Source organism: Leptinotarsa decemlineata, unplaced genomic scaffold, assembly GCF_025532065.1.
Source record: "Leptinotarsa decemlineata unplaced genomic scaffold, Ldec_3_MD MMD2_tig00002082_RagTag_RagTag, whole genome shotgun sequence".
Lineage (NCBI taxonomy): Eukaryota > Metazoa > Arthropoda > Insecta > Coleoptera > Chrysomelidae > Leptinotarsa > Leptinotarsa decemlineata.
In genome coordinates this window covers 673644-700942 of record NW_027412573.1, presented here as the reverse complement: position 1 = coordinate 700942, position 27299 = coordinate 673644, and the positions used below count along the sequence as shown (strand labels likewise).

The 27299-nt window shown below is 36.0% G+C and overlaps 2 protein-coding genes and 2 long non-coding RNA genes across 5 annotated transcripts; 2 read left to right on the top strand and 2 right to left on the bottom strand.

The window, feature by feature from the left end:
• The first annotated feature begins 287 nt into the window (after window positions 1–287).
• On the top strand, window positions 288–26161 carry Pdp (pyruvate dehydrogenase [acetyl-transferring]-phosphatase 1-like protein, mitochondrial). Its single transcript, XM_074176765.1, has 6 exons — window positions 288–707; window positions 20097–20235; window positions 20295–20542; window positions 22438–22654; window positions 22859–23248; window positions 24545–26161. Exons 1-6 carry the CDS (start codon window positions 477–479, stop codon window positions 24847–24849), a joined length of 1530 nt encoding a protein of 509 aa, XP_074032866.1. The 5' UTR covers window positions 288–476; the 3' UTR covers window positions 24850–26161.
• On the top strand, window positions 9171–17820 carry LOC111504916 (uncharacterized). Its single transcript, XM_074176766.1, has 2 exons — window positions 9171–9328; window positions 16334–17820. Exons 1-2 carry the CDS (start codon window positions 9260–9262, stop codon window positions 17507–17509), a joined length of 1245 nt encoding a protein of 414 aa, XP_074032867.1. The 5' UTR covers window positions 9171–9259; the 3' UTR covers window positions 17510–17820.
• Window positions 10466–11644, bottom strand: LOC141482872 (uncharacterized). Of its 2 annotated transcripts, none has more exons than XR_012465770.1 (2): window positions 11357–11644; window positions 10466–11304 (listed from the first exon to the last, which is right to left on the bottom strand). It is a non-coding gene; the product is annotated as an uncharacterized lncRNA (long non-coding RNA). The 2 variants fall into 2 exon arrangements; XR_012465769.1 differs by having other exon boundaries at window positions 11361–11644.
• Window positions 25273–26813, bottom strand: LOC141482873 (uncharacterized). The gene is made up of 2 exons (XR_012465771.1): window positions 26394–26813; window positions 25273–26334 (listed from the first exon to the last, which is right to left on the bottom strand). It is a non-coding gene; the product is annotated as an uncharacterized lncRNA (long non-coding RNA).
• Window positions 26814–27299: the final 486 nt, after the last annotated feature.

The following is a 27299-nucleotide window of genomic DNA, read 5'->3' as shown; positions in this document are numbered from 1 at the left end:
CAATCTCTCCTATTTGGCGCTTTCTTTTATTGTTCCGAATTGTAGTTTCTAAGAAGAATATCGCCAAAATGGTGCTTCCAAATAATATCACAGAAAGTGAGATTAGGATTTTCCTCCTTCAGACCATAGCAAAGCACTGAACTGAAAATTTGTTCCGAAAATGGAAAACTGTTTTCAATAGACAGAATGGCGACCTAGTTCCAACTGCCGCGAGACATTCCTATGACTCGACTATTATAAAAGCAGCGGCCAATAATCCGAAGTAGAATAATGTGAACGGAAGAGAAGATAGAAGATGAAGACCCGTTAACCTATATCGACATTAAGTTATTTCATGGTAAAAGTCATTAAAGGACAAAAATAGTACAATACAAATAAAATGTGGAATCTAACATAAATGTGTTCGGTCAACGTATTTTTCTAACTTTTCATTTCATTTTGTTTAATTTTATTCGCGTGCTCGTAGTCTTTGGAGGATGGTTATCTGCTACAAGACTCGTCAGCTTATGAAAACTAGTAAATATGTTACCTCATCTCCAGGACTTTATTTTTCTACTTACATGCCTTTTCGTAAAAAAATGTTTTCGGTAATGAAAAGAGATACCAAAGAGATAGGCCCCTTTAGCTGTGATTGCAGGAGGTTTCATTCTACTGATTATTTTCAAACTAGGAAAGAGACCAGGGCTGCTAAGTTATCGCCACAAGAGGTAAGTTTTCAAACTTGTACTTCTGCTTGTAAACTTGTACGCTTTTGACAAAGTCGATCACAACTTGCTCATTTCAAAATATGCTGTGATTGATATACAGAGTAACCAGTACGGATGGCTACTGTCTTGTCTTTTTTATCATAGTTGAACATAAACAGATTCTATCTGGTGTTCCGCAAGGTTCACACCTGGGTCCTTTGTTGTTTCTCGGTTTTATAAACAACTTGAATAGTGGCTTCAAATATTCAAACAACTGTTATAAATCAATGACCTGAATATTATTAGAGAAATAATTTCAAAGTGACACTGAAACATCAGGAAGATCTTCACATATGTTTAGAATACGAGAACTGTAACATCACTGTTCCAAAATAATACATACAACTTCCTTTTTTATTTTTCTATTTTTGTGTTTCATGTACTGTTGGCGGCGGAGTTTTTTCACTTCCCCTCATGAATCAATACATGTATACAGTTAAACATGAATGTCTGTCGGATACAATTCAATATCCAGCCTGGTATTAGCCGGGGAAATTGTTGTTTTCTGGCAGACATTTACCAGAACTTATGGTGTAGGTAGTTGGGAGAGATGAATATTTCGAAATAAATAAATTACAATGGGCAACATTCAATAAATTGAGTTTGTTTCAAGATATCAAGAAAAAATTCAAAATGTGAGGCTTAAAAATATATTTTCTCATGGAATACTTATAATGATACTTCCCACAGTATTGATAACAGAACCAATTCCACTGGTAACAGTGCACCCAAAAGTAGCCGCCAGATTAGTCGCATTCGACAATGTCTGATTCGCGAAAGTCAATACATTTTGCACCACCGCTACTGGCGCAATAATTTGCGGAAAGATCGTTCCCAACGTTGACGACAGTGCATTGACTACATTCACCAGAGAAATTATAATCGTACGAATCAGAACCTCAATGAGTGAGGTTAAGTTTCTTACACTGCTGCATATCATTGTTAAAACTGTATTCGAGACCGACAGAGCAGAATTGACGGCCGGTGTGAATAGCCTCGCCACAGCACGTGATTCTCTTTTCAGGAGGTGTGTAGATTCAGATGCTGCAGCCATCTTTCTGGTGATTGCCAGTAGTATCTGCAAGAAAAACTGTTTTGAGTTTGTGTCGCATGGAAATGCAGAAAAATTAGTTAGTTCAATGTTTGAATGTTTGTTTTTTATGTAAAAAACCTCAATTGCTAAGCAGGATGACAACTACAAAGAAATAAGTAAATATTACAGTAAACTTTACAGAGAAAAATTAAGTTGTGCAAGAAAAGAGTATCATGGTTATCAAATTCTGAAAACAAATCTAAAACTACTTGGCAGATCATTAATCAAATTCAAAAAACCTAAACAAAATAGTGCAATTACTGTTAAACTTAAGGATGATGCCATTGGAGAAAAAGAACTAGCTAATATGTTCAATGAGAATTTCACTAAACCGTTGATTGAAAACAGGTTCTATGATCTAAATTTCCTTACACAAAATATGTCAAAGTTATCTTCAGTTTGTGAGAGTGATGTCTTGGAGCTCATTTCTCAACTGAAAAATTCCAATGCTTCTTGCTGAAAAGTTGCTGTTTTGAACTATGTCATCCCCTGGCATATTTAATAAATCTGTCTTCTGTAAATGGAATTTTTCCAACAAATTTGAAGCTTGCAACAGTATGCCCATTATTTAAAAAAGGTGATGTGAATGACCTAGACAATCATAGAGCAATAAGCCTACTGTCAAGTCTCTCCAAGCCATTCGAGTTGAATCTAAAACAACAGTTGACTATGTTTTACTAACAAAACAAACTATTGTCATCCTCACAGCATGGTTTCACTAAATCCAAGAGTACAGAGTCATCCCTATGTGAATTTCAGTCGAGAATTGTTGATGCTCTCGGCAGGAAAAAATGTGTCATGGACCTTTTTATAGATTTCTCGCGTGCTTTTGATTGTGTGGACCATGAACTGTTACTATCTAAGCTTTATAGATCAGGTGTAAGAGGGATACCATATGATTTGGTGAGATCTTATCTTATAGGTAGGAGGCAAAAAGTGAGAATTGGTCAATGTACAAGCAATGATTGTGATATAAAGCAGGGAGTTCCCCAGGGTTCGAATTTAGGCACCTTTTTTCTTGCTATTTGCTAATGATCTAATTACGTTCATCAGTAAAGCAAACTTGGTATTCGTTACAAGTTATGCTGACGATACAAATATTTTTGTTGAAGACAACATGGAGGCACTCCATAATATATACGATAAAATAATATTGTGGGCTGAAAAGAACAATTTGAAACTCAACAAATCTAAAACTAACACCATATTGTTAAGCAGACGTGGTCAAAGGGATTTGAATGTGATACTATATGAAAATAGTGAAAAATCAATTAGTCCTGCAGAAACTGTAAATATGCTAGGAATTGTTCTAGATAAAAAATTAATATGGAATCAACATATTGATACCTTATGTAATAAACTGAAGAAAAGCTGCTATTCTATTAGATTCATGTCAAATCACTGCAGCTCTAGTATAGGTACTCTTAACATTGTACCATGCTAACTTCCATTCACACCTTCGATATGGCATTATCAACTGGGGTATGAGTGCTTCTGTTGAAAGGATATTTCTCCTCCAGAAATATGCAGTTAGAATAATAGCTAAGCTAGGGTATCGTGATTCGTGTTGAGATGCTTTTAAACAGCTAAAAATTCTTACAGTTGCCAGCACCTACATACTAGAGGCTAGTGCATATGTTTTCAAAAATAAATCCAATTTTCAGTCCTCTCTTCCAAATCATAAACACAATATTCGTTCGAAAGATCTAATCGTACCAAACGCTCATAGAACTTCTTTGTATGAAAAAAGCGTAGAGGACAGTGGGTGTATATTATACAATATGCTTCCAATAGCTCTTAAGAATTCCCCAAATATTGATGTGTTCAAAAGTCAGCTGAAAAAAATGCTACTTCAAAGGACTTGTTACACCATTCAAGAATTAACCAATCAACTAACCTGAGATCTTGAACTTTAGCACATTTGGTTAAAGTGTTTACTTTCAATACTTGAGAAATTGTGTGTTGATTATATTTTATTGGCTTTTTTATAGTCTATAACTAGTTACATTTATATTTTTATATTTATGTGTTACTTTTATTACTTATGGATGTTTATCACTGTTTGTGTTATTGTGTTTATATTATTTTGACTGACTTATGATATGGTTACATATTATTTGGACTGACTTTTATAAAATAGTTATGTGTAGTTATTTACATTTATATGTTTTTACATTTACTTTTATAATTGACATGTTCTTTGTTTATTGTGCATTGATTTCTGTCAACTGTACTTTTCAACCAAAGAAAGAAAGATTATTATTATTATTATTATTACAACATCTAAAGCCGCACGTGAAACCGGTTGCTGACGTGGCGACGGGTCGCCATGCGCAACCGACTGTGCGATTCTCTTCCCACTGGTTTGCACTACTCTCCCGCCACACCGAGCTCGGATACTTAAAGTGTTTACAGTTGTGTTCACTACAGTATACATAACCTGTGCTTTCCTTAATAAATAATTTTTTTAAATAATTGACAGTAAAATATGTCTGACAGTGATAATTTAGAAAGTGAAAATGAGCAACACCCTTAAAGCGCCCTCAAAAAACACTTTATTGTGAGATTGTCACTAAAAAATTTTACAAAAAGCAACACGTGTTTCGCCATACAATGACTTCTTCAGGCGTGTCTCTACTAACTATATTCTACTTATTCAATGCTTTATATAGCGAATTTTACAATTTGAAGTACCTACATTTCAAGTACGTGATTTTTACCTAAGTTTGTAATGGATTAAATTACCTGTGCCTATGTCCCAGTTTCCATATTTGAAAAAAATATTTAGTAACGGGCAGTTATTCAATTCTAATTCATCATTCAGTAAATCACCCGAATTCCTGAATCTACTGATTTCTGAACATTCTAGAAGATTGAGTTTCAAACTCTTCTCTTCTAAATGTAACATGTCGTATTCATGATTGAATATCATACATTAACTAAGACTTTGTTCTGAATGAATATGTAATAGTGTATCCTACATAGAATATGTGCGATATATTTTTTGTGACTTTCTGTTATTTCGTTAAAAATAGAATAATTTATTTTCATTTTTATGTATTATGTGTAGATAGAGTAAATTAATTATGTTTACATTAAGCTTGCCTATCTGGAAATTAAGTTCTTCTTCTTCGTCTTGATTTTAATGTGATTCTTATGAAAATAATGCACTACTGCAACACTTTCTTGAATAATAAATATCATAGAGACAAGCGAGTAGCCCTTGAATGTTTTTCTTGTTTGTTATAAACAGGAACACCAAAAAATTCATTGATTAATTGATTTTCTGATGATGGTGGAGTTTACATTGAAACATTCATTATTGATGTTTATAATTTAAGATCTTTAGTAATATATTGCAATTACTAGCTAAGATTTTTGAGTTTACTGGTATATCAAAGCCACATTAAAATGTTTACAAGTCTATTTCAATTACATGTTTTTTATAAATACTTCAGTATCCAACAATCATCACAGAGGTCACTAAATATTATTATTGTGACAATAATTGTCATCAAAGGAAAATTAGGGGTCTTTATCTATTGGTTATTGCTCAAAATGGTGTTGTTTGAAAAGGATTACTTAAATATTTGTGCTCTTTTTTTTCTCTCCTATCATTTATCTACTCATTTGAAATGTTTCTGAGTACTTACGAATAGTATCTGTAGTGTTTTCAAAAATGCTGACATGTTTTTCGAGTATTCGTGGCTATACTAGTCCGCTCTTTGGTAAATCATGAATCAAACTTACCACTTTATCTGTGAAAACAAATAAAAGAGATTTTGTTGAATTGCATGTGATATGATTGGCCTTGTTATACCTAAATATATACTTATAATCTGATGAAATCCCCCCCCCCCTCACAATATTTGCTATTCAACAAACCTATTTCGTACTCTTTCACAATTTTAATTACTTGTTATTCTACTTTTAGTAGTAATTTCCAAGTACTGCTAGTTTAATTCATCCCGAAATCAAGTAAGTCTGATGACTCTATGATGATTAATTGAAAGAGGTATGGTTTTGGAAACAAAACGTTTTGGCTTTCTATTTCTCCTTCTTCATACAATGCGAATCTTTCAAAGAAAGGAGGGAAGCGATCGATTTCCAAAAATTTACTCTATACAAAGATGTGTAGGTCTTGTTCTACAATTTCAGCTTTCAATATGGCGATTTCATTTCAATTGGACAACACTAACATTTAATGCTAACAGCTGTTTCCACACACTGTGTCGTCTTCGGAGCGAGTGATAAACTAACCTAGGATGCGATGTCTCCTTAAGTAATAGAGGTTGCATTGTTAGGTAGACAGACGTATTGAGGGGTGAAATTGTGAGTGTTTCCTATAAGATGATTGGTGTAGTTAGAATCTAGTTTATTCAATTTGTAACTTCTCAAATGTCCCTAGAATCTCTGGTTGAAACTACGGCCGGTCTGGCCTATATATAAGGCATTGCAGTCTTCGCACTTGAGCTTGTAGACCCCAATTTTTTTTAATAGGTTCCGTGCTGACTAAGAATTATTTATAAATGAATGCAATGCAATTATTAGTTGTTCTGAAATATACAGATTCAATGTGTAGATCAGGCAAAGCAGTAACTTTCATACACAATCTGAAAGTAACAACTCTTTTCGTAGTTGAAAGAATTAGTACATTAGTTGTCCTTATAGTAACCAATTCTTCAAGATCTAAACTGTCAATAATCAATTATGCTCTGAGTGACCGTAAAATGCAAATATTGGAAATTGAAGCGAGTGTGAATAAAAAAATTCATAAATTTCAGTTGGGTTCAAAGAAGAAAACTGTAAAAAGGGCCTCGTGAATCCCTATGAAGAATGTTTACAATCAAATACGTTAGATGCTGATAGCGTTTATGATAAAACTGAAGAAGTTTTTCAAAGGTTAATGTTTGAAAAACAAATCAGGTTTGTGAATTGACTTGAAACCATGGTTTGATGATAATATTTCAAAACCAATAGAAATTAGAGAGAAATATTTTGCCAAGAATAAATCTCCATATTGGGAGAATGTTTACTATTACAACTTTTACATAGAACAGGTAATATTTTGGGAAAGATAGTTAAAAATAACATAGACAAAACAAACATCCAAATTCGAGAAATCAGGAGTATATAAATTAAATTGTGAAACTTGTCCTGAGGTATATATTAGTCAAACTGGTAGAACATTTAGGAATCGCATCCAGGACCATCATATGAGCTATGTGAATAAGAAAACAAGTTCAACGTATTTAAATCATCTTTTGAAAGAAAACCGTATCTTTAACGGATATTTCGATGTTTTACACATAGAAAATGAAGGTTCAAAGCTAAACCATTTGGAAGCAATGGCAATTAAACTTAAAAATTCAAACAGTTTTATGAATGACCAACTGAATTTGAATAGATCACTATTACTGAACTTGTTTTCTTAGAAACTGATGTTATCCTAGTCTTTCTAGACGTATTATTATTGATGTAGAATTTATATAATATGCTCTAGGTCAGGGGTCTCCAAACTTTGAAGCCTTCGGGCCATAATGATTTTTTCAGTTTGTTCCAAGGGCCAATTTCTGCCCTTAACTATATTTCTCGACTAGGATAGTCGCAAAGTGCGTAACCTAAACAAACTTACGCTTTTTATGCATTTCAATTATTATTGTGTATTGTGACACTTAACGACATCTAGTGGCGAGTAGTGGTACTATGTACTATCTTTTTCAGCTACCCGCTAGGTGGCATTAGGCGTAATTAAATATTTGGAATTACTGCGTCGGTTCGAGAAAGTTCTGGTACTAGCTAGTGTATTCCGATGACCTCGAGATGGCAGTAATAATTGCATATAAAAAAGCTAGCGGCGCAACTGCGAGTTAGTCTGCGTAGAAAAAGCGAAAGAAGCGAAACTGTCTATTGTGAAATAAAGTAACGCCCGTCAATAAAAGTATTTTGATTTGATTTATTGTTTTTATGTGTGATTTGTTAGTATGGAAAAGAAGTAAAAAATCGACAGTGAATGCAGAACGTTCCAATAAAAATGGAACTTTCAGTATTTTGTGATTGAGTCCAGTAATAAGGCGCTATGTTTAATGTGTAATGAAACCGTAGATGTTCTCAAAGACTATAACATTAAATGACACTATGAATCGAAACATATTCAAAGTTACTCCAAGTATACAGGAAGTTTGCGGAAGGAAAAATTTGAAGCTTTGAAACGCGGACTCAAATCGCAGCAATCTTTGTTTACCAAAGCGAATACTGAACAAGAGTCTGCAACTCGCGCCAGCTTTCGTGTGGCTCTTGAAATCGGAAAACGTGGCAAACCATTCGCCGATGGAGAAATGATAAAAGAATGCTTGATTGCAGTAGCCCAAGAAATATGCCCCGAAGAGGTAAATTTATTTAAAAGTGTTAGTTTGTCAGCAAACACCGTGGCTCGGAGGGTGCAAGACATCGCAGAAAATATATCATCTCAACTGTCTCACAGAAATGGACATCATGAGTGGTTTTCTCTAGCATTGGATGAGTCAACGGATGTGTCAGATACTGCTCAGGTGTTGGTTTTTATTCGCGGAGTAGATAAAAGCTATGAAGTGTATGAAGAACTTCTTGATATTGATAGTATTCACGGCACGACAGCTGGGGCAGATATTTTTAAGGGAGTTGAAAGTGCCATTAACAATAAAGAAATATAGTGGAAAATAGATAAAAGTGTGTTTTTAGTGTATCCTCAGTGTATATAAAAGTTGAGTAGATACTTTAGGTAATTATGATCAAAAAAGAACCTAAGTAGGTATCTCCCACTTATGATTATGTTGGGTATATAAAAATTAAAGTAAAGAATTAACTTTAACTACGAAAAATTTAGTGTGATGGCGAAATGTATCTTGATATATTTTTGAAAATAAAGTTTGTGCAGTGCAAATCGTTGGTTATAGTTTATGGAATTGAACATGAGAAAAACAGCTTTATGATAAGGAGTTTGCAGAATCAACACCAAAGTCAACATTTGACATAGTTTACTTGGATATACTTTTTATTATTTTTGTTATTATTTAAAATGAGGGAAGTTGAACTGGTGTTCAAATAATTGTACATGATTCTGTTCGTGAGCGATTTTGATGTTGATTTTTCAATGAATTAGGAATCAACCTGTTTTCCTTTTACACTGAAGGATGTCAAGGAGGTTCCGCAGAAATTCCAGTCACCTTCACCATTGCCGTTACTGATATCATTGTTACATTTGCCAAAATTATTTGCTTATCTTGTAGACTATGAAAATTCAAAGCACATTTCACGGTACTAGGGTATTTGCAAAGTCTACACAGATTATATGAGAGTAACTCGTGTTAAAGAAACCTTAACAGATAAGATTGTTTGAAGATGGATCACGGGCATTGTTTTAAATATTATTTGATGCGGGATGAATATTGTGTGGTGTCATTTTGTGTGGAAAACCTTCAAAATGAAGGTGTCTTACTTGATTTTGACTGTGAGTAGATCTTTTGTTTTTAAGTTCCATTCAGGGCTTCCAGTCGATTGTGTGCCGTGTCCAAAACTGTCGTCCTTCAGTTAATTAGATTATTGAATGTGTCTTAGATTTTGGAAGGGATTTCCCAAACATTATTTGAGGGAAATCCCTTATTTTTTACCTGTGAATTAGTAATTCTAATGAATTTTATGTAATAGTCCTGTTTGTCTGGGAAATTATCGTTTGAGTCCAGGAAAGAGGGGATTAGGAATATTAAAACAAAACCAAAAATTGTTTAATGTCTAAACAGGAATAAATCCCAATAACAAGACATATTAATACTATTAACAAGCATGTTACAGTTAATATTTGCCTATATACACACAATACACATACATACACATATACATACATACATACATACATACATACAATACTAATTTATCGACAAATAAGGTAAACATTTAGGAGAGTTGAGCAAAAAATTAGATAGGAGAGTAATTGAAAAAAACCATAAGTCAGATATAGAGCTAACAAGTAAAAACATAGTTCAGGTGTATTACAAAAAAAAACATAATTCAGCAGTAATACAGTAGTAGTAATAATCTCACATGGTAGAATAACTTTCAATTTGGGCTCATGTATTTTGACTAGAGTGTAAAAGTTTCTTAACGTGGTTCTTAACTTGACCAATAGGTTCATAATAGATGTCGAGATTTTCACAGAGTTGATTGTAAAGTTTGCTCATTGCAACAACTGGTGACTTGAGTAATATGTTTGTTCTAGAATTTGGTAGATAAAAAGTCAGTTCATTTCTAGAATTGATTCGTGGAACATGAAAGTTGAAGTGGGAGAGTAGTTCGGGACAGTCAATCAGATTATTCACTAGTTTATAAATGAAAATTATAGAGTAGTAGGTTCTTCGGTATTGAAGAGATAATAGATTAAATTTATTCAGTAGTATTCTGTTGTCGATGCCTTGTTCAGGGTAAACTCCTTCTAGCTTGTGAGTAATACATTTCATGAAGCCTCTGTATAGACTCGATTTTGTTTATGTGGACATTGTATATAGAAAATATGACATTACAAGGTGAATAATTCTTGAATACATGCATCAGTATTTTTTTTTCATAAATATTGATTAATTTACGGTACTCAACTCTGAAAGGCTTTATTTTATAAGATGATCCATAAGATTTAATCCCAATTTGATGATGAGGTTTAAAATAAGCTGTATAAAGTCATTCTATCATCCTTCACATTCCATGTATTTCCAAAAAAATATCCATATGTTGCCTATCTCTACGCTAGCTTGGCTGAATGCGTCGTTGGACAACTCATATGCAGCTTCTTTGAACTTCTTCTTAAACCAGTGTTCCTCCCTGTGGATGATCTCAGCTTGGGACCACTCGATGTTATGTTGATGGGTCCAAACATCCTCATCTTGCGTAAAGAATTCGTCCTTCAGTTGGAAATAGCAGAATTAATCATTCTAGAATGTGTTGTAACAAATTCATTTCCAACAATATTTCACTATCACAAACTGATGTATTTACAACACTTAGCAACTAACGCTTAATTTATTTCCACTATTTGAATTCCTTGTTTTACCGCTCGATTCACTTACTGAACTCAACTGACCTCTTGGGACAAGAAGCCGGCCTTATATATCGGTAACGATCGTTCTAGAATTCAATAGTCGTTTCGGCACTCAACTAGAGTTTAATCGACGGTTTCCGACTGCATTCCTTTTGCGGTGATGTCATGTGTTTGTTCGCTGGCTAACATATCGATCAGAGGCGGCTTCAGATTCTCTAAGTATGATACTTTGGGTAGTTTACCTGAATCAGGTGTTACGGGTTCAATTATACTCATACCTCCTAGTTGAATCATAACTTTAATAGCGCTCTCGTAAGCCAAAACATTATAAAATGTATTAAATCGTTCAGGATGAATAACTTGAAGTCACTCGGTGATCTTGCACAGCAGAAAAATATCTGAAATAAAATCATATTTTTAAATGTTCAATCAGCACAAGAAGTACTTTACCTACTTTGAATGCTTTCTCATTCAAGATACCAGTTTAGTTCATTGTGAATTTCCGAAAAGAATAAGAACATTATCTGTTTTATCACCATTCCTTAACTTTCCATTTTCATATAGGTTATCTAAAAGATCCAACCCTGCTAAATATTCAAAATTTGACAGAAAGAATGTCATTCATCTTCAGTATTCTCAACTTTGATGAAATGTCACTAACATTCCTAGTTTGACCTCCAGAATCTATTTGTTTCCTTTTTTATTGTGGGCTTATCAAAGTGGAACATGTGGTTTTGATTTTCTCAAGTTGTAGAGGATTTTCTGAGTCTGAAAAATAAAAAGTAGTTGTTAAACCATCAAGAAAATTGTCATAGGATTGATATTTCAACCATCCAATGTGGATTTTGGTTTTCAACTAACCTTAAACGTTTCCTGACGAAACTCTCCGAGACCACCCTCCATGGAAGGTTCATGGAATACTCCATGAACTCGTAAGAGCAAGTAGTGGTATTTTGTAGTTAGCACCTAGAACATAGTAAATATTAGTTAACCTTATGCATTGAACTGACATCTTTATTATTTTGAATCAAAACTAGCTACTTACCAAGACGTCTGTGAACCAATAGTATATATATACTAACGGGGAAAACATTCGTAAATAATATCATTCTTGTATTATTTGAAACATCTATTTATTGATATATATTGCATTTATAATTGCAGTTACACATGCACCATATTGTACTTATTCAGACATTTGACAGTTTCAGTTTGAGAATATAAAAATCGATCAGCTGATCGACCGTGGATTTATAGAGTTGAAGAATACGCTCCGATACACCGACGGCCCTAACTTTCGGAAAGTCTATCCAGGGTAACATTGTTTCGTGAAAAGGGTAGGTACTTACCCAAAGAGGGAAGTTAATAAATATTGTTTTTTTTTGTTATCTTCAGTGTCAAATAATTTATTTTACCCACCAACCCTCTACCGGCTGACTAATTTTGATTTTAGAGTTTAGTTTTTGAGTTAGTTTTATTACGCCTCGATAATTTGATTTTCCATCTTATTATTGTGGGCGTACCACGGGTCTGTATAAATTTCATAATATGACTCCGTTCATTCGAACTGAGACATGCCGCCATGGAAGCCCTGTTAGTTCATCTTGAATTCGTTCAGTCTTGGACCTATTTTTAGGTGTTTTGCATCGTCCATGAAACGGTAAGAGGTGACATTACGAATCGTCCTGAAAACGATCATACAATCTTGAAAAGATCCCCGAGAGAACGAAGGCGAGTCTTGGGAGTATTTTCGAACAGTATCCTCAAAAGTCCAAATTTAAAGGAACAATTTGACGAAGCAAGGAATAGATTTCAGCCCTTTGCGCAGTCACTGAACGAGCAGAAATTATCTGATAATGCAGCGAAGCTCAACTTTGGTGGTTTGGTACAAGTCCTACAACATCTGAACAAAAAACCTAATGTGGAAGCTGAATCTGATGAGGGAATGAACATAAATGCGCCTCAATCCATGAAAGATCATGCAGGCAATCTAGAAGAGGAAATTCAACCTACTGAGAAGATTCTAGATGAAACTGTGTATGAAGAAGATTGTGATGAAGAAGCTGATGTAGAACACCCACACACTATTACTTCTTTGCTCAGCACCCAGGAGTTGGACGAATCGGTTGATTCTTTTTTGCCTTTCATTGTTGAAGACATAAAAGGAATCAAATTTGAGACAGTGGTTTCACATGCTATGTCTTCAATATACGACTCCCTGGTATCGTTTTCTCGGCGTTTTCTGACAGTTTCGCGAGTGATTTGGTTAACTGTGTATTTCATCATCAGATTATCGGTGCTTTTCCTGTGAGATGGCTGCTAGATTTGACCTTCCACTGATCCAAACTAGATCAATCACCAAGAATAGTTAAGAACAGAATAGTTATTGTATTAAGAAAAAAGCACTGTCTTAAAATACAATTTTACTTCAGTTTGTAGATATTTTTCTACCATTCAGGATTGCCGTACATATATCTTTTGGTAAAGATAAAATAGTTAGTCCAGAGGTATATGACGATGGAAGTTAGAGATATATTTTGAAGATAGCCGGGGGGGGGGGGTTTGCTTCGACCACAAGCTAACTAATATATAAATCCAGACCTAGACAAAATCCTGAAAATTAGAGAGGGATGTGGGCTCTCAAGTCCGCAATTTCAAAACTATCGGATAAATTTATTGGTATCCTGATTTCTGAAGCTTGTAAGAACATTATCACTGAAATTGTATGCTTTTCAAAGAATATGTTCAGATCTTTCTCCTGCCGTTTGGAAAGCACCAAAACATTCTTTTGTTCGCTCTGAACTGGAATAAACGTCTGTAGTCTGGTCTGCGCGCTTCAATGTGCACAAGCTACTTTTGAAGAACTGTAAAATAATGTCTTTCTTACCACGGGGCGGTTTGAACTTAGATTACTCTAGGCTGTTCAGTACCTTCGACATTCTTACTTTAGAAACTCTTAGACGTAATAGAGAGTCCTCAAATCGTCGTCCTGGATTACTGTAGGTCGACCACTCTGATAATCATCTTTGATGCTAAAATATCCAGAATACTGTGCCAAGACATATTGGTGTCCGTTTTAACCTCCAACAAACTTATCGCGGCAGAAAACGGAATTGTCAGATTAAGAATTTTGGTGCGACGTCTTTAATAAAGATTAAGAAGGAAATTGGTTGAAGAATACTACCCTGGGGTACTTCTGTCTTCAATCTCAGTTGCTCTTAATGGAAAGTATCGTCATTGGCATTGAAGGAAACTTTTTTGGTTGTTTTGATTTAATGCATGGTCATTATCTTGTATTCTTATACGTTTTCAGGCGAAGATATAGGAGTAAAATCGGTATTTTTTCTGTAGTCTCTTTGTGTAATGGAACTTTGACCATTTTATACAAAGAATGGGGTAGCTTACTGTCGTATCATGCAAATTAAACTCAGAAATCCTTCATTCCGGTTTATTTGCTTGTGAAATGCTTACTTGTCGACATCCACAAGGTTAAGAACCTGTTCCAAACCTAACTAAAATATATATTCAACAGTGTTACCAACTTATGTCACCAACAACCATGGAACATGTAAAGTTAGAACATTACGTTTTGTAGTTTTTCTAACTTCAGCCTATTCATCAAGTATTAAACTGTTTTTGCAGCTGACACACAAGTTCAATTTCCATCTCCCTTGCTGCAAAAACATCCTAAGGGGAGTTTTTCAAATTTATATGTTGGGTTCTTGGTTATTCTAGTAACACTAAACTTTTTTTTAGTCCTTTTATGGGGGTGGGATTCTCATCATCTTTATCGAAGGGGAAGTACATTGTTACTTGGAAAGGGTTGTGCTAATGAACAATATTGAAAATTTTAGAGCCAAGATTGGTAACTTTATGCTCCATATAACTTCAGAATCATGGATTCTGACGAATCATCATTTTGAGGAAACAATAAAATATATCTAGAACAAATATTATTTCATTACGTGAGGTAATTCTAAAAAATAATCTAAGCTTCAACTACGTCGGTTGATCTGTTTGGCTAAGAATTTAGTTCCATTGTTTCGAATATTTATGAAATGATTAGCTGATTCGCATAAAATTACAGAGAAATATTTCGTCAAGTGAAAATCTCTTCTGTCACACTGGATTCGTAAAAACCAAACTTAGAACACCTGCTCGAAATGTAGTTCATCATATTCGATACATTTTTCATACCTCTTCAAGAAGTTTGTTCTTATGCGGCTCAAATGAAAGGACATACTTACATAATTATTTGAAATGCCTCCCAGATTATTATTCCGTGTGGTAGCGGAAATACGATAAGCCACCGACTTTATCATTTCCCAAAAATAAAAATCCCATGATGTTAGATCCGGCGACCTCGGCGGACAAGAAATAGACTTCGTTATATCCACCAATTGATGGAAAAAACCAAGAATGATTCAATTGCAGAAGGAAAAGCTGTCCAACTACTTGGTATAAATCTCGACGACTCCCTTATTTGGACATTTCACTTATAACTGACAAAACTTTATTTAATGTAGGTATTTCGTTTTTTATGTAAAAAGAGTGTACTGTTCTCCTAACAGAATTCTTCACTTCTTCATCGATAACCAACCCCTTTCTACCAGTGGATATTTTCGGCTCGAAAAAGTTGTTGTTTTCCTCGAGTTCCTTGAGAATTCGGGCGGATATTGTATTCTTAAAGAAGTATATACATTCATAACAATTGTTTTTTCATTTATATTCAATGGTGACAATTTCGGACGCTTCACGATTCCCAAACAACTAGCTTCCATGTTGTATAGCTGTTTATTCAACGCGCTCTCGAAGTAAACTGAAGAATATCACGAATAACCCCGCTGAAAAGCCAAGTCGGTCTTTTTGATGGGTGCGATGTGTCGGTTGACAGTATAATTCAAAGGAATATCTATTTATACCGCCTTCAAGAAAACAATGTTTTTTCAATCCCCTTCAACTAAATACCTATTTGTTGGAGAATGTCTTGGTTACTACTGGACATATTTTAACATTTGTCATAGTAGATTTGTTATTTTGTTTGTTATGAATGATATTTCTCAAGAATAAATATTGAATTTTCGTCGTATACATTCGTTTATTCAATTCATTGAGAGTAAATAATTTGAATGTAGTACGCCTATGACACTAAAATATTTATACAGATATACTGCTGTAGTCTCTCTCATTTCTGAACAGATTATAATTCCCATTTCCACAATTAAAAGATCTGCTGTTCAATCTGCAGAAATATTCTCCACGTCGCTCCACAAAACAAAGTTCAGAAACTTCAGCACTTCCTTTTTTTGGCACTGGTTCATTGTGGCAAAACATGCGCCCTTGCAGTTCAGATAATAAAAGCACACAAAAACTGGAAGCCTTACCGTTAAAACTAACCTTCATTATCAAACTAGATCCGATTTCTAGGTCTTCCTCCTCAGCCTCAGCTGGACCGCATCGTCCGCTACCCTGGACCTTCCCGCAGAACAAGCCAGACTTCTCCGAACCGAAAGAGCTGCTCCTCGAGACCTTCTGGACGTACTCCTCAACGTCGTCGTCAAAACCCAAGAAGGAAGACTCGACACCCTAAACGAAAATTACAACAAAGCCACTGATAGAATAACAGCTTTCGTGGAATGGTTCAACAAGCTAGTAGGCTACAAAGTGCTTACCGTTGGAACCACGGCGGTTTACACCGAAACTACTGCCGTCATCAAAGCTATCGAATCTTTCGCGAGTACTATAATCAATCAGCAGTTCGCCAACAACGCGTTTATGAAAACTTTCATCACGACGTCTGTGAATACAGCGCTGGAATCGACCTTGGTCAACCTCAACATCAGCCTCGACAAGGAAATCAGCTTGGATCTGATCAAAAACATCATCGCGGTTACTACTATTGAGAGTACCACCTCCAGCGACAGTACCGTCAACAACAGTACTGCCATCGATGATACTGACGCTAATAACGGTACAGCTGTCCTCTCCAGGAGGAAGAGAGATGTCGGTTTCCTAAGAAATCTGTTATTATCATCCTTCAGATCGTTCGTGCGGAACGCTTTCGGGCCAATAGTACAGAGCGTGGACTATATTTTGGTCAACATAACCGATACCTTGCGAAGTCTCGTCAATACCGAAAGCAGCGACAATCCGATCATCCTCGTGATCCGAAATGTTGTCAACCGTATAGCAACACCTACGGCAAATTTCTTCCAGGTCCTGCACGACAGTTTGGACAAATGGTTCGACCGATTGGTCGACGGTAGTGGTGGAAATGATACTGCGGAAGCAAATGATGAGAATAGTAATAGTACCAATGTAGATACTGATCCCTCTGAGGCGAGATCTTTCCAGGTGGAGTCTCTTGCTTTGGAAGATTTGGATTGGGATAAATTGACACCAAGACTATTTCCTGGGGCTTCTGATAGGGGTCTAGTGTCAAGCTTAACGAACTGGCTCAACGGAAAGGTCAAGTTTTTGTTGTCTGCCATTATATCTTCGTTGTATATCAAGTTGGAGGGAGTTATCACTGCTCCTCTGAGAATTGTGCTGGATCGAATCGTCAATTTGATATTGCCGTGTACCAGCTGTATTTCTATTTAGATCCAGTGTGAGAACTTGAAATAGAATAGAAGAAAAGCTATGGAGCGAAGCTAATACCGGATGGATGCTTTGTGTATTCAATTTTCATGATCATTTATGCATTGTATCAATTTTCCTGTTATATTTTTGCTTAAATTATCTGTCGATTATATATTTATATATATTATGCTTGTATTTCAATAAACTTTCAGAAGCTTTGTTTTTTATCGGTTCAGACCTCTGCATGTTTTTCAGTATCTGAATAAAATCTTGATGATGCTTCAGACTAGTTTCACAGATCAGAGATACAAATAAATTGATGTTCAAAAGCATATACAGAAAGTTTTTTGTCCCATGTTCAAATTGTCTTATCCCAAGAATCATTATGAATTGTGATTACAAAATATAAATACAAATTTAGTGACTGAGGGTATAAGAATATTTATAGGAAAACATGCGATGCCACACCTAAACTCAATTCAGTAAAAAATTATTTGAATTGTAGCATACAGAATTGAATTACATTTTTGAAACTACTTGTGTTATTCAGGGAAATGCTACACAACTGTCGAATGTTTGGCAGTATCTAAAAACGATCAATCAATCAATATGCTTTATTGTCGGAAGATTAGAATCTTATTGACAAAGTCTTGTAAAAAATCAAATGAATGTCATAAAACATAAAAAATACAAAATGCAATACATGACATAAAATATAAAAAATACAGACATAGCAATTTCACAAATGAAACATTAAGAAGACCAGATGAGTTTAGGTGAACATTATAATGTGTTAATACATCACTTTCCAAATTCATATGGCAGTCAAGAGGTATAACAAGATTGGAATCATCAGCATAACTGACAAGTTTGGTACTGGTATTTTTTTAAATTTCCGAAAAATCGTTTATATAAATGATAAACAACAAAGGACCTAGCACACTTCCTTGTGGGACACCTTTACGAATATCAGCTATGTCAGAGTAAAAAACTTCTGTTTGATGTTTAATGCAATCTTTTTGTTTTCTGTTGCTAAGACACGATATAATGAGATCTAAAGCTTTACCCCTAATACCATGATGACACAACTTTTGTAATAAAACAGAATGATCCACACAGTCAAAAGCTTTACTCAGGTCCAGAAAAACACCACAACCCATAGAGTCTTGTTCTAGTAAAGAATGAATTTCATCTATGAAATCAAACAATGATGTTTCTGTATTTTTTCCTTTGAGAAAACCGTGTTGGAAATCATTGAATTGGTCCTGAACCATCTCTGGGGGTACCGAAATCATTGGTTCGAAACCAGATTAGGACATGGGTCAATAAGAAGCACACAAAGTACTGGGCACCTGAATAAAATGGGGCTGTACAACGGAGACCTCAGCTGCAGATTATGCAACGAAGGGATAGATTCGCATTCGCATAAGATGTGTAGAGCTCTACACAGCTAGCTAGCTAGCTAGAGGTGCACCGTGATGGGAGGTATGGAAGTTCGAGGACTTTTTTTGCCGTCACACAAGCCACAGTGAGTGGTGCCTCGTTTGTCCCTCTGACGAACAGCACGCTTAATGGATAGGGGAGCTAGACTCCATCCTGAATGAAATCAAGATGGCAATCAGACGACTTCAGTTTCAAGTTCAGCTGCAAAGCAGAGCACATGAATATGGCAAGTTAAATATTGCCGACACGTCGTGATAATGTCGAAGACGAACGAATGTACAACCGGAATGACACTTCAGCATGTGGTACCATCCATGAAGGACTACGCCAGACCAAATAATCAAGAAAGGGTAATGCAATCAAGCTGCTGGAAAATAGTTTCATGAAAATGAATTTACAAATAGAGGAGTACTATTCCGATCATTCACGAATTCATTTCAATTTGAAAGCCACCGGTAGACAGCTGTTTCAGCCCGTTGGGTAACGTCAGTACCGGGCAGGCGGTCCTCGATTGAAGACAAACTGAAAAACCAAGTGGAAAAACATTTCAGTGGAGGTCCTGTCTCCAAATGAAACGAACTCCGCCATTTTATCTTGAGTTTATGGTCACAAATATGAAGTGTACATCAACATTCCTTTATTACCTATTTCTCTATACACATCACATACGGGAATAGGTGGAGGGGGAATAGGATAGGTATAGGAAGGGTAGGGGGAAAAGCAGGGGGAGACTTCATTGTTGAGCTCCAGGATATCCGCAAATGAAAACGTCACCACATAACCCTACTATAGGATATGGTAGATGCTCCCGCTGATGGTGACGGGTGGCTCTCTGCCCAACAGAGCCTAAGGCGTCCAAGGCTTACGCCAGAATTGTCAGGATGTTGCGCTTCGATACTGAATGGCGTACTGTTGCTGTTATTCAGTATTTAGGTTTGCCTGTAGCCTCCTGGAAAATGTTCATGCAAAAACCAGGTTAGAGAAATTAAATATGAAGTGTACAATTTATTTGAGAAATAAAAGCGATTACTGTTATCTTTATCAAGTACTTCATAAAAATCACTGCGTAAATACCAAAGTTTGTTTGTCAAGTTTATATTCGTCGTCGTCGGTTTGGCCATCAGAAAACGAATCCACATGTTTCTAGAAACATTATTTGTTGCAGGTAGATGTCATTCTCCGCGCCAATGAAAATACGCACGAATTCAACGAAGGTTCGGTCAAATCTTACGATTCGAACCAACTGGCTTCGAACAATCCCATGGAAGACACCAGATCCGAGGCCACTTGCCTGCTCACCAAAGGTTAGGACAAACTTTCTGCGGACAGTCGATAAATTCTTACATTTTGACACTTTCTGCAGGGTTTCTTGCGGGGGTTTTCGACGGCCACAGCGGCGCCGCAAGCGCACAAGTCATCGCGAAACGTCTCTTCCACTATATAACCGCTTGCCTGCTACCTCACGACGTCCTAACGAACTACGTCAAGTCTTTGTCTCTACCCGTCCGTTCCGAACTTGTGCGGCCCCACAACGACAAAGTACAGTTCGTAGATGACGTTAGAGATATCTACGAAGCCAGTTTGACGCAGTTTCTCAAGGAACTTTCGGAGGTAAGTGCCGATATCGAGGTCTGTTCGAAAAATGAGGTGAATGTTCAAATTTCGCGGGGTATTTACATTCGAATAGCGATTTTTTTATGTTGGTAAACTCGTCTTGAACATATGTTCACAGTGTCAGCTGTTTAGCATGTTTAGTTTGATAGTGATGGACATAAAAGTGCTCAAAAATACTTCCAGTATTTCAGAACCCGTAAACACCCCCATCAATCTCTTCAACAATTCCAACACAGAAAACCTAAAAAATCAGGCTCAATGAGCAACTAGGAAAAACGCAAGATGTGCAGAAACAGCTCTAGAAACTAGCTGAGACGCCCATTCTGGAACAGGACCAGGGGTTGAAGTTAGAGATTGTCGACTCGAAGCCACATAGTGGGGACGAGCCACACTTTCAAAGGGTGCCGCGAAGACACTGCTGACAGCTACACCCAAAATGTGGACATGCAAGAGCTACCTATACCCACTGCCCAAGAAAACGTTCAACCAGAAACTATAATACTTGGTAACAAGGCCACACAGTCTATGAATACCAAGGAGACTGAAACCATTAGAATCAAATTCAACTCCAATAGGAGAAAAGCCTTCCACCCAACAAATACATCCTCAACTAGAGGACTCCGGAGCCAGAAGAGGAAAACTAGATATTCAAGCTCTAAACCAACTACTAGAGGATGTGAAAGCTAGACAGGAGAAAGAACAGGCTGAAACTATAAAGAGGAGAGAGGAAGCACGAGCCAAAGTGCAAATCTCGATGACCAAAGGAAGTCTGCTAAACAGACGAAAGTCTGTAACAGTAGTAAGCAACGTTACTCCCAGCGACGAGGCCGTAGACACTATACCTCGTAATAGGAAGAAGAAAAATTGTCGAATCGCCATTAGAGAAGTTGCTGAGGATGTCGGCTTGCTCAGGCCATGCAGTTTTTTTGGAAATTTTGGTCATGAAGCGTGTGGCAGCGAAATTCGTTCCAAAATTGCTGAATTTTGACCAAAGTCCGGTCGTCCCAACCAAAGTCCAATCGTTCCAATGCAAGGGCCAAGACCAAAAAAAGTATGCCAAGTTCGAACAAATGTCAAGGTTTTGCTCACTGTTTTCTTTATTACCGTGACATAGTGCATTGGTAGTTCTTGCCACATGGTCGTACGACCAATAAGGAGAATTATCACAGTAGAATAATACAAACAGTAGGCTGTCTCACCACGTGATCCCCCCGAGTTGCCGGGGACCTTCAACCGCTCTTAAGATGAGATTCTTATCCAACGCGTTCAGTGCTGTAGTATCGAAGGATTCAACGGAACCACTGGCATCGGATTAGTTATAATAAACGGTCGGAAATTGATATTGTGTTTAGCTTATTCGTTGTTGTTATTATTGTTTTTAGTTTTTGTAGTTGGTTATTGTTGTTTGTTTTATTATTAAGTGATTAGAAAATGGGAGATGTAAAAAAGACATTATTATATATGAGCGCACGCCTATGCTAAAAGAACGAAATTGGCTCCGCACTTCATTTCGAGGTCATCGAGAACTTTGTGAGTTTATGAATGAAAGTAGTGGGAGTGGACTTACTGGTTGATTTTTACTGTGGTATTATCTTGAAGTGATGCGCTGCTTGCGAGAAGTAATACGAAAAAAAGGTCCGGAGAGAATATGGACAAAAAGCATTCGAACACCTGAAAATAGGCGACTTCAAATACACAAGAACTGAGGATAACTCTATGAAGGGTTGAAACGTCAACATTAGCGTAAATTGATTTTCTGTAGCTTCTCATTCCTGACCTATCCTACTGGGGGATATTATATAGTTATTTATAACTTTATGTGGCGTATGAACTATTATTATTATTCAAATGTAACTGTTGCGAATAGACAAAATCCTCTACTGTGATTTCAGCTAGGTTATAACAAAAATATCGAAGTTCCCAAAGCGATGGAAAAGGCCTTCCTGAGGTTGGACGAAGACTTGTCGAATGAAGCGTTGCCAAAAGAAGGACAGCCGATTAATTTCAAAACCATGTCTGTGGCGATGTCAGGAGCAGTGGTATGTGTGGCTCACATCGATGGGGCCGATCTGCATGTTGCCAACGTAGGGGATTGCTGTGCTGTGCTAGGTAAGCAGTCACCTAAAGTAGAATACACTTTAAAACATTTCAAAATCATAGCATATGACAAACATTGTTTATAACACACAATATCACCTTCCATTGTTAAAATTCATACACTGATACATATTTTCCAATTAGGAATGCAATAACTGTAAAGCAGTGCCTCTTATATCATAATTACCATAACCAATGACTGTGTTCTGCTTGTAGGTACGCTTTCAGAAACAAACTCCTGGCAAGTTAACAAACTAACCATCGAACATAACAGCTATAACCAATCCGAGGTTGACAGGATCATAAAAGAACATCCGTACAACGAGTGCCTATCGGTCATCAAAATGGACCGGCTGCTGGGTCAGTTGGCACCTCTCCGCTCGATGGGAGATTTCAGGTTCAAATGGAAAAAAGAAATAATGATAAATCTGATTGCCAAACATTTTGGGGAGCAGGTAATACCGCCCAATTATCACACTCCTCCGTATTTGACAGCCTTGCCCGAAGTGAAGCATCATCGGCTTACGCCTAGGGATAAGTTTTTGATCCTAGCGACTGACGGGTTATGGGATATCATGACACCTTTGCAGGCGGTCCGTCTTGTTGGTGAGTAGTATATCAACCATTTAATGTATATGTATTTAAGTATATTCATGTTACAACACAGATTCCTTGGAGCACTTGAAGAACTATTTTCTATGTTTTATTTGCATGAGTTATTTGAATTGTGGGTCAATACAAATAAATAATTTATTTAGAGCTTCAAGTAACGCCATTACATTTATAGTAAGTAGATCAATAAAACGAAAGGATGAATAGCCATTACATTTATAGTAAGTAGGTCAATAAAACGAAAGGATGAATAATGCATTATGTGAAAGTTATAATAAATAATGACCGCACACAACAGAGCAAACATCATCTGTTGAACAGCACATCAAGTTGTATGACGATATTTCCATAGATGTCATCATAGTGCCGCCATATTAAATTTGAAGGAAATGGTGACTTGTGTTGCATTGTAAAAAAGAGAATTTAATATTCATTCATGCAGCTCATGACATCAAGTTGACTCCAAAGCCTCTGATTATAGAGTTTGGCCTCTTTTAACATCTTTGCGTATATGGTGTCAGGTGTGGGGTCACATTGAGATAATAATTTTTTGGATATCACACATTCAACTGACTTTTGGTTCGGTATTGCGATATCATTAATCAGTTTTATAATAATCGTATGTGTATTAATACAATTTTTATCTAAATATTTCACTAACGGTCTATGTTACAATTCATATGATTTTCCAATGATTTATCTTATCAAGGTCCGTAATTGAACCAATTTTCGTATATAGAGATGTTTTAATTAAATTTGGGTGGTTTTGAAACCTCAAAAGTTTGTTTTAAATGAATATGCAGGAGTTCTACTAGCGTTCTTACCAATGGAGTTCAGAAAAATAGAGTTCGACCTTTTTTAATATTTTTTCGTATATGGTGTCAGGTGTGGGGTCACATTGAGGTAATAATTTTTTGGATATCACACATTCAACTGACTTTTGGTTCGGTATTGCGATATCATCAATCAGTTTCATAATAATCGTATGTGTATTAATACAATTTTTTATCTGAATATTTCACTAACGATCTATGTTACAATTCATATGATTTTCCAATGATTTATCTTATCAAGGTCCGTAATTGAACCAATTTTCGTATATAGAGATGTTTTAATTAAATTTGGGTGGTTTTGAAACCTCAAAAGTTTGTTTTAAATGAATACGCAAGAGTTCTACTAGCGTTCTTACCAATGCAATTCAGAAATATAGAGTTCGGCCTCTTTTAACATATTGGCGCATATGGTGTCAGGTGTGGGATCCCATTATGGTAATTTTTTTTTATTTTTCAGGGGAACACATGAAAGGCAAAGTGACTCTGAACCCGCTTAAGCTGCCTAGAAAGAACATGACCTTGAACGAGATCAACGAGATGCTGCTCCAGCGCAAGGAGGGCCTCAAAACTAAGCCGAGGGACTCAAACGCAGCCACTCACATTATCCGCAATGCTCTGGGTGGTACAGAATTTGGTCTAGATCACTTGAAAATTTCGCAGCTGCTCACTCTACCGGAAGACGTCGTCCGGGTGTTCAGGGACGATATTTCGGTGACTATCGTTTATTTCGATTCGGATTTCTTAAGGCATTGTCCTCCGTGAGAAAAGTTGAGGCCTCGTCTGGAATTCTGGGTTGTTTCAGGTCTCTTGACCTGAGGTTTCTGGGGCGTCTGTTCATCGATTTATTACTGAATAACCATCGTTTTCTCTTCAGAATAAACTGAACATTGAGGTCGTTATAAGACTGACCAAAAGTTCTGACTTATTAGACCTCTTCAGCGATTTATATTGAGCCGATTTTTTTTCAGAATAAACTTTTCAGTTATTACATTTTAGCAAATTCTGTGCTAGATTTATTCATTTTACAAATTGTGGAAGGTTAAAAGCCCAGAGAACATCAAACATTTACTCTTACACAATTAATATCCTTCGAAGAATATTCACAAAGTCCTTTATTTCCTTATCACATTTAGTATGAACACATCTCCTGTTCCAGACTTACTGCGTCACTTTTTATAGTTACAGTAAAGCCTGTTTATTGAAGATACAGAAAACTTTAGTATGGACTTTCTTCAGTAAAATATGCTTCATCTTCTTCGAGAGGAGCAATAACAAAAGAAAATCGCTAAATTCTGGAGTCTAGTTCGTGAAACCCAGAAAACCAAGCAGAAATATGGGAGTGTATATATAAATATGTATATTCGTTGTTTTTTTTTTTCAGTGGATGCTCCTGCACAATGTTTTTTTAGCTGCTGTGATTTTTGTTAATTGTTTTCTTATATGCAACGTCCACGAAAGGTAATACAAGTTTGCTCTTTATTTGTCAATAGGTTGTATAGAATAGTTCGGAAGAAGTAGAGTTGCATTTGATGAACAAAATGTTATTTCTGGACTTTAGAGCAAGATGATCCAAGGCTTTGGTATATTCACTAATTTATAAGTTTCTCTGCTTTTCAGGTCCTCTTATTTGTGTAGATTTACTTTAACGGTAATACAGTTGTACCAGAGAGCTTTGGATTTCTTGTATTAGACTGATTTCCGAAAATTACATATTAGGAAACGAATCGTTATTTCTAGTCTTCGAAAAGATGATATATTGAAGTTTTACGGGACAATCGCTTATGAAAATCCTTATCTTTCTCGACTTTTTGTACATTGCTGAACATGTTATTTGGTGCTGCTTGTCGAATTCAAAATCTGTGGCAAAAATTTCAAAATAAATAATGGGAGTCATCTCATGAAGCAGATGCATGAAAAATTGTTACGAGTTGTCCGAAACAGTTTTCTCTGAATAATATTTTATAGACTTGTATTCGATTGTAATCTCTGAAAATGAACTTCAGCGAGATTATTCAATTCTTTCCAAAGTGATACTTATGTACAATGAACTGTTCAAATATATTGCTAACTCGTGTATTGTGTATCATTCCAACAACTTGTAGAGAAAGGAATTTTTTTTAGGGTTTTTCGTGGATGATCCGGAAAAATCAGACTGCTGCTCCTATAATATGGAACTTCTCTAATTCAGAGTGAAATGAATGGAAAATACAAGGCGTTGATAATGGATGGTTCCTCGCAAATGCACAACTGAAATAAAATTTATTTGGTTCCCACAATAGAACACTACTGGTTTCACCATTGCCTACCTAAAATAAGATGCAGGCAAGGGTCACCACAATATAACTATTATTTAACTTTCCAGGCCCAAGGCAAATTATATTGAACTTAATAATGCGTGGGTAACAATAAAACCACGGACTTTACTTCGTTTCAACAAATCTTTTCCAACGCAATTCAATAACACTGTTTCCGATATAGAAACGGTGGCTGTTTTTCTGTGCATTCCGACAGGTGCGAGGTTTTTAGACAGACCAAGGGTCGCTGTAGCAGGCAACCCATTATACAAATATATAAAGGATTCATAAAAAATACATCAATAATATATAAATCAAACATCGCAATACACGCCATACAAAACAAACATAATTTCCCCCCAGCAGAGAACATAAAACTCATGAAACAAGTCAATAAGGGAAACCGCATGGACATTTGGGAAAACTTAAACATCCATAAATTTATTTAACAGTCATAAATCACTTATCCAGAAACAAATACAAATCAAGACCTAACATTCAATATATTAAACAAAACAATACACACTCCTAGAAACAGTAAACCTAGAGAAGATCCGACACAAAGAATGGTACCTGGTGTAACCCAAATACAGGCAAATTTACCTAAAGAACCTGGAGTACCTGCACTGGTGCGTTCGGACCATATAAAATGACAAACAACAGGATGACACGTTCAGTTTGAGTAGTATTCTTTAAGTATTCTTTAAAGTTTGTCCAAGCTTTCGGAAATTTAATAAATTGTTTCCACCATCAGGGGTGCTACAAAATTGTGGGTGTAAGTAATATCAAGATATAAATGGATGGTTAGACTTACAACTTTGTTGAGGATGTTTCATACGGTGGTTATGTAAAATATTGGGCACACAGTGTTGGATGAGCATTGCTACAATACATTTATAAAAATCGGGAAAGGATATT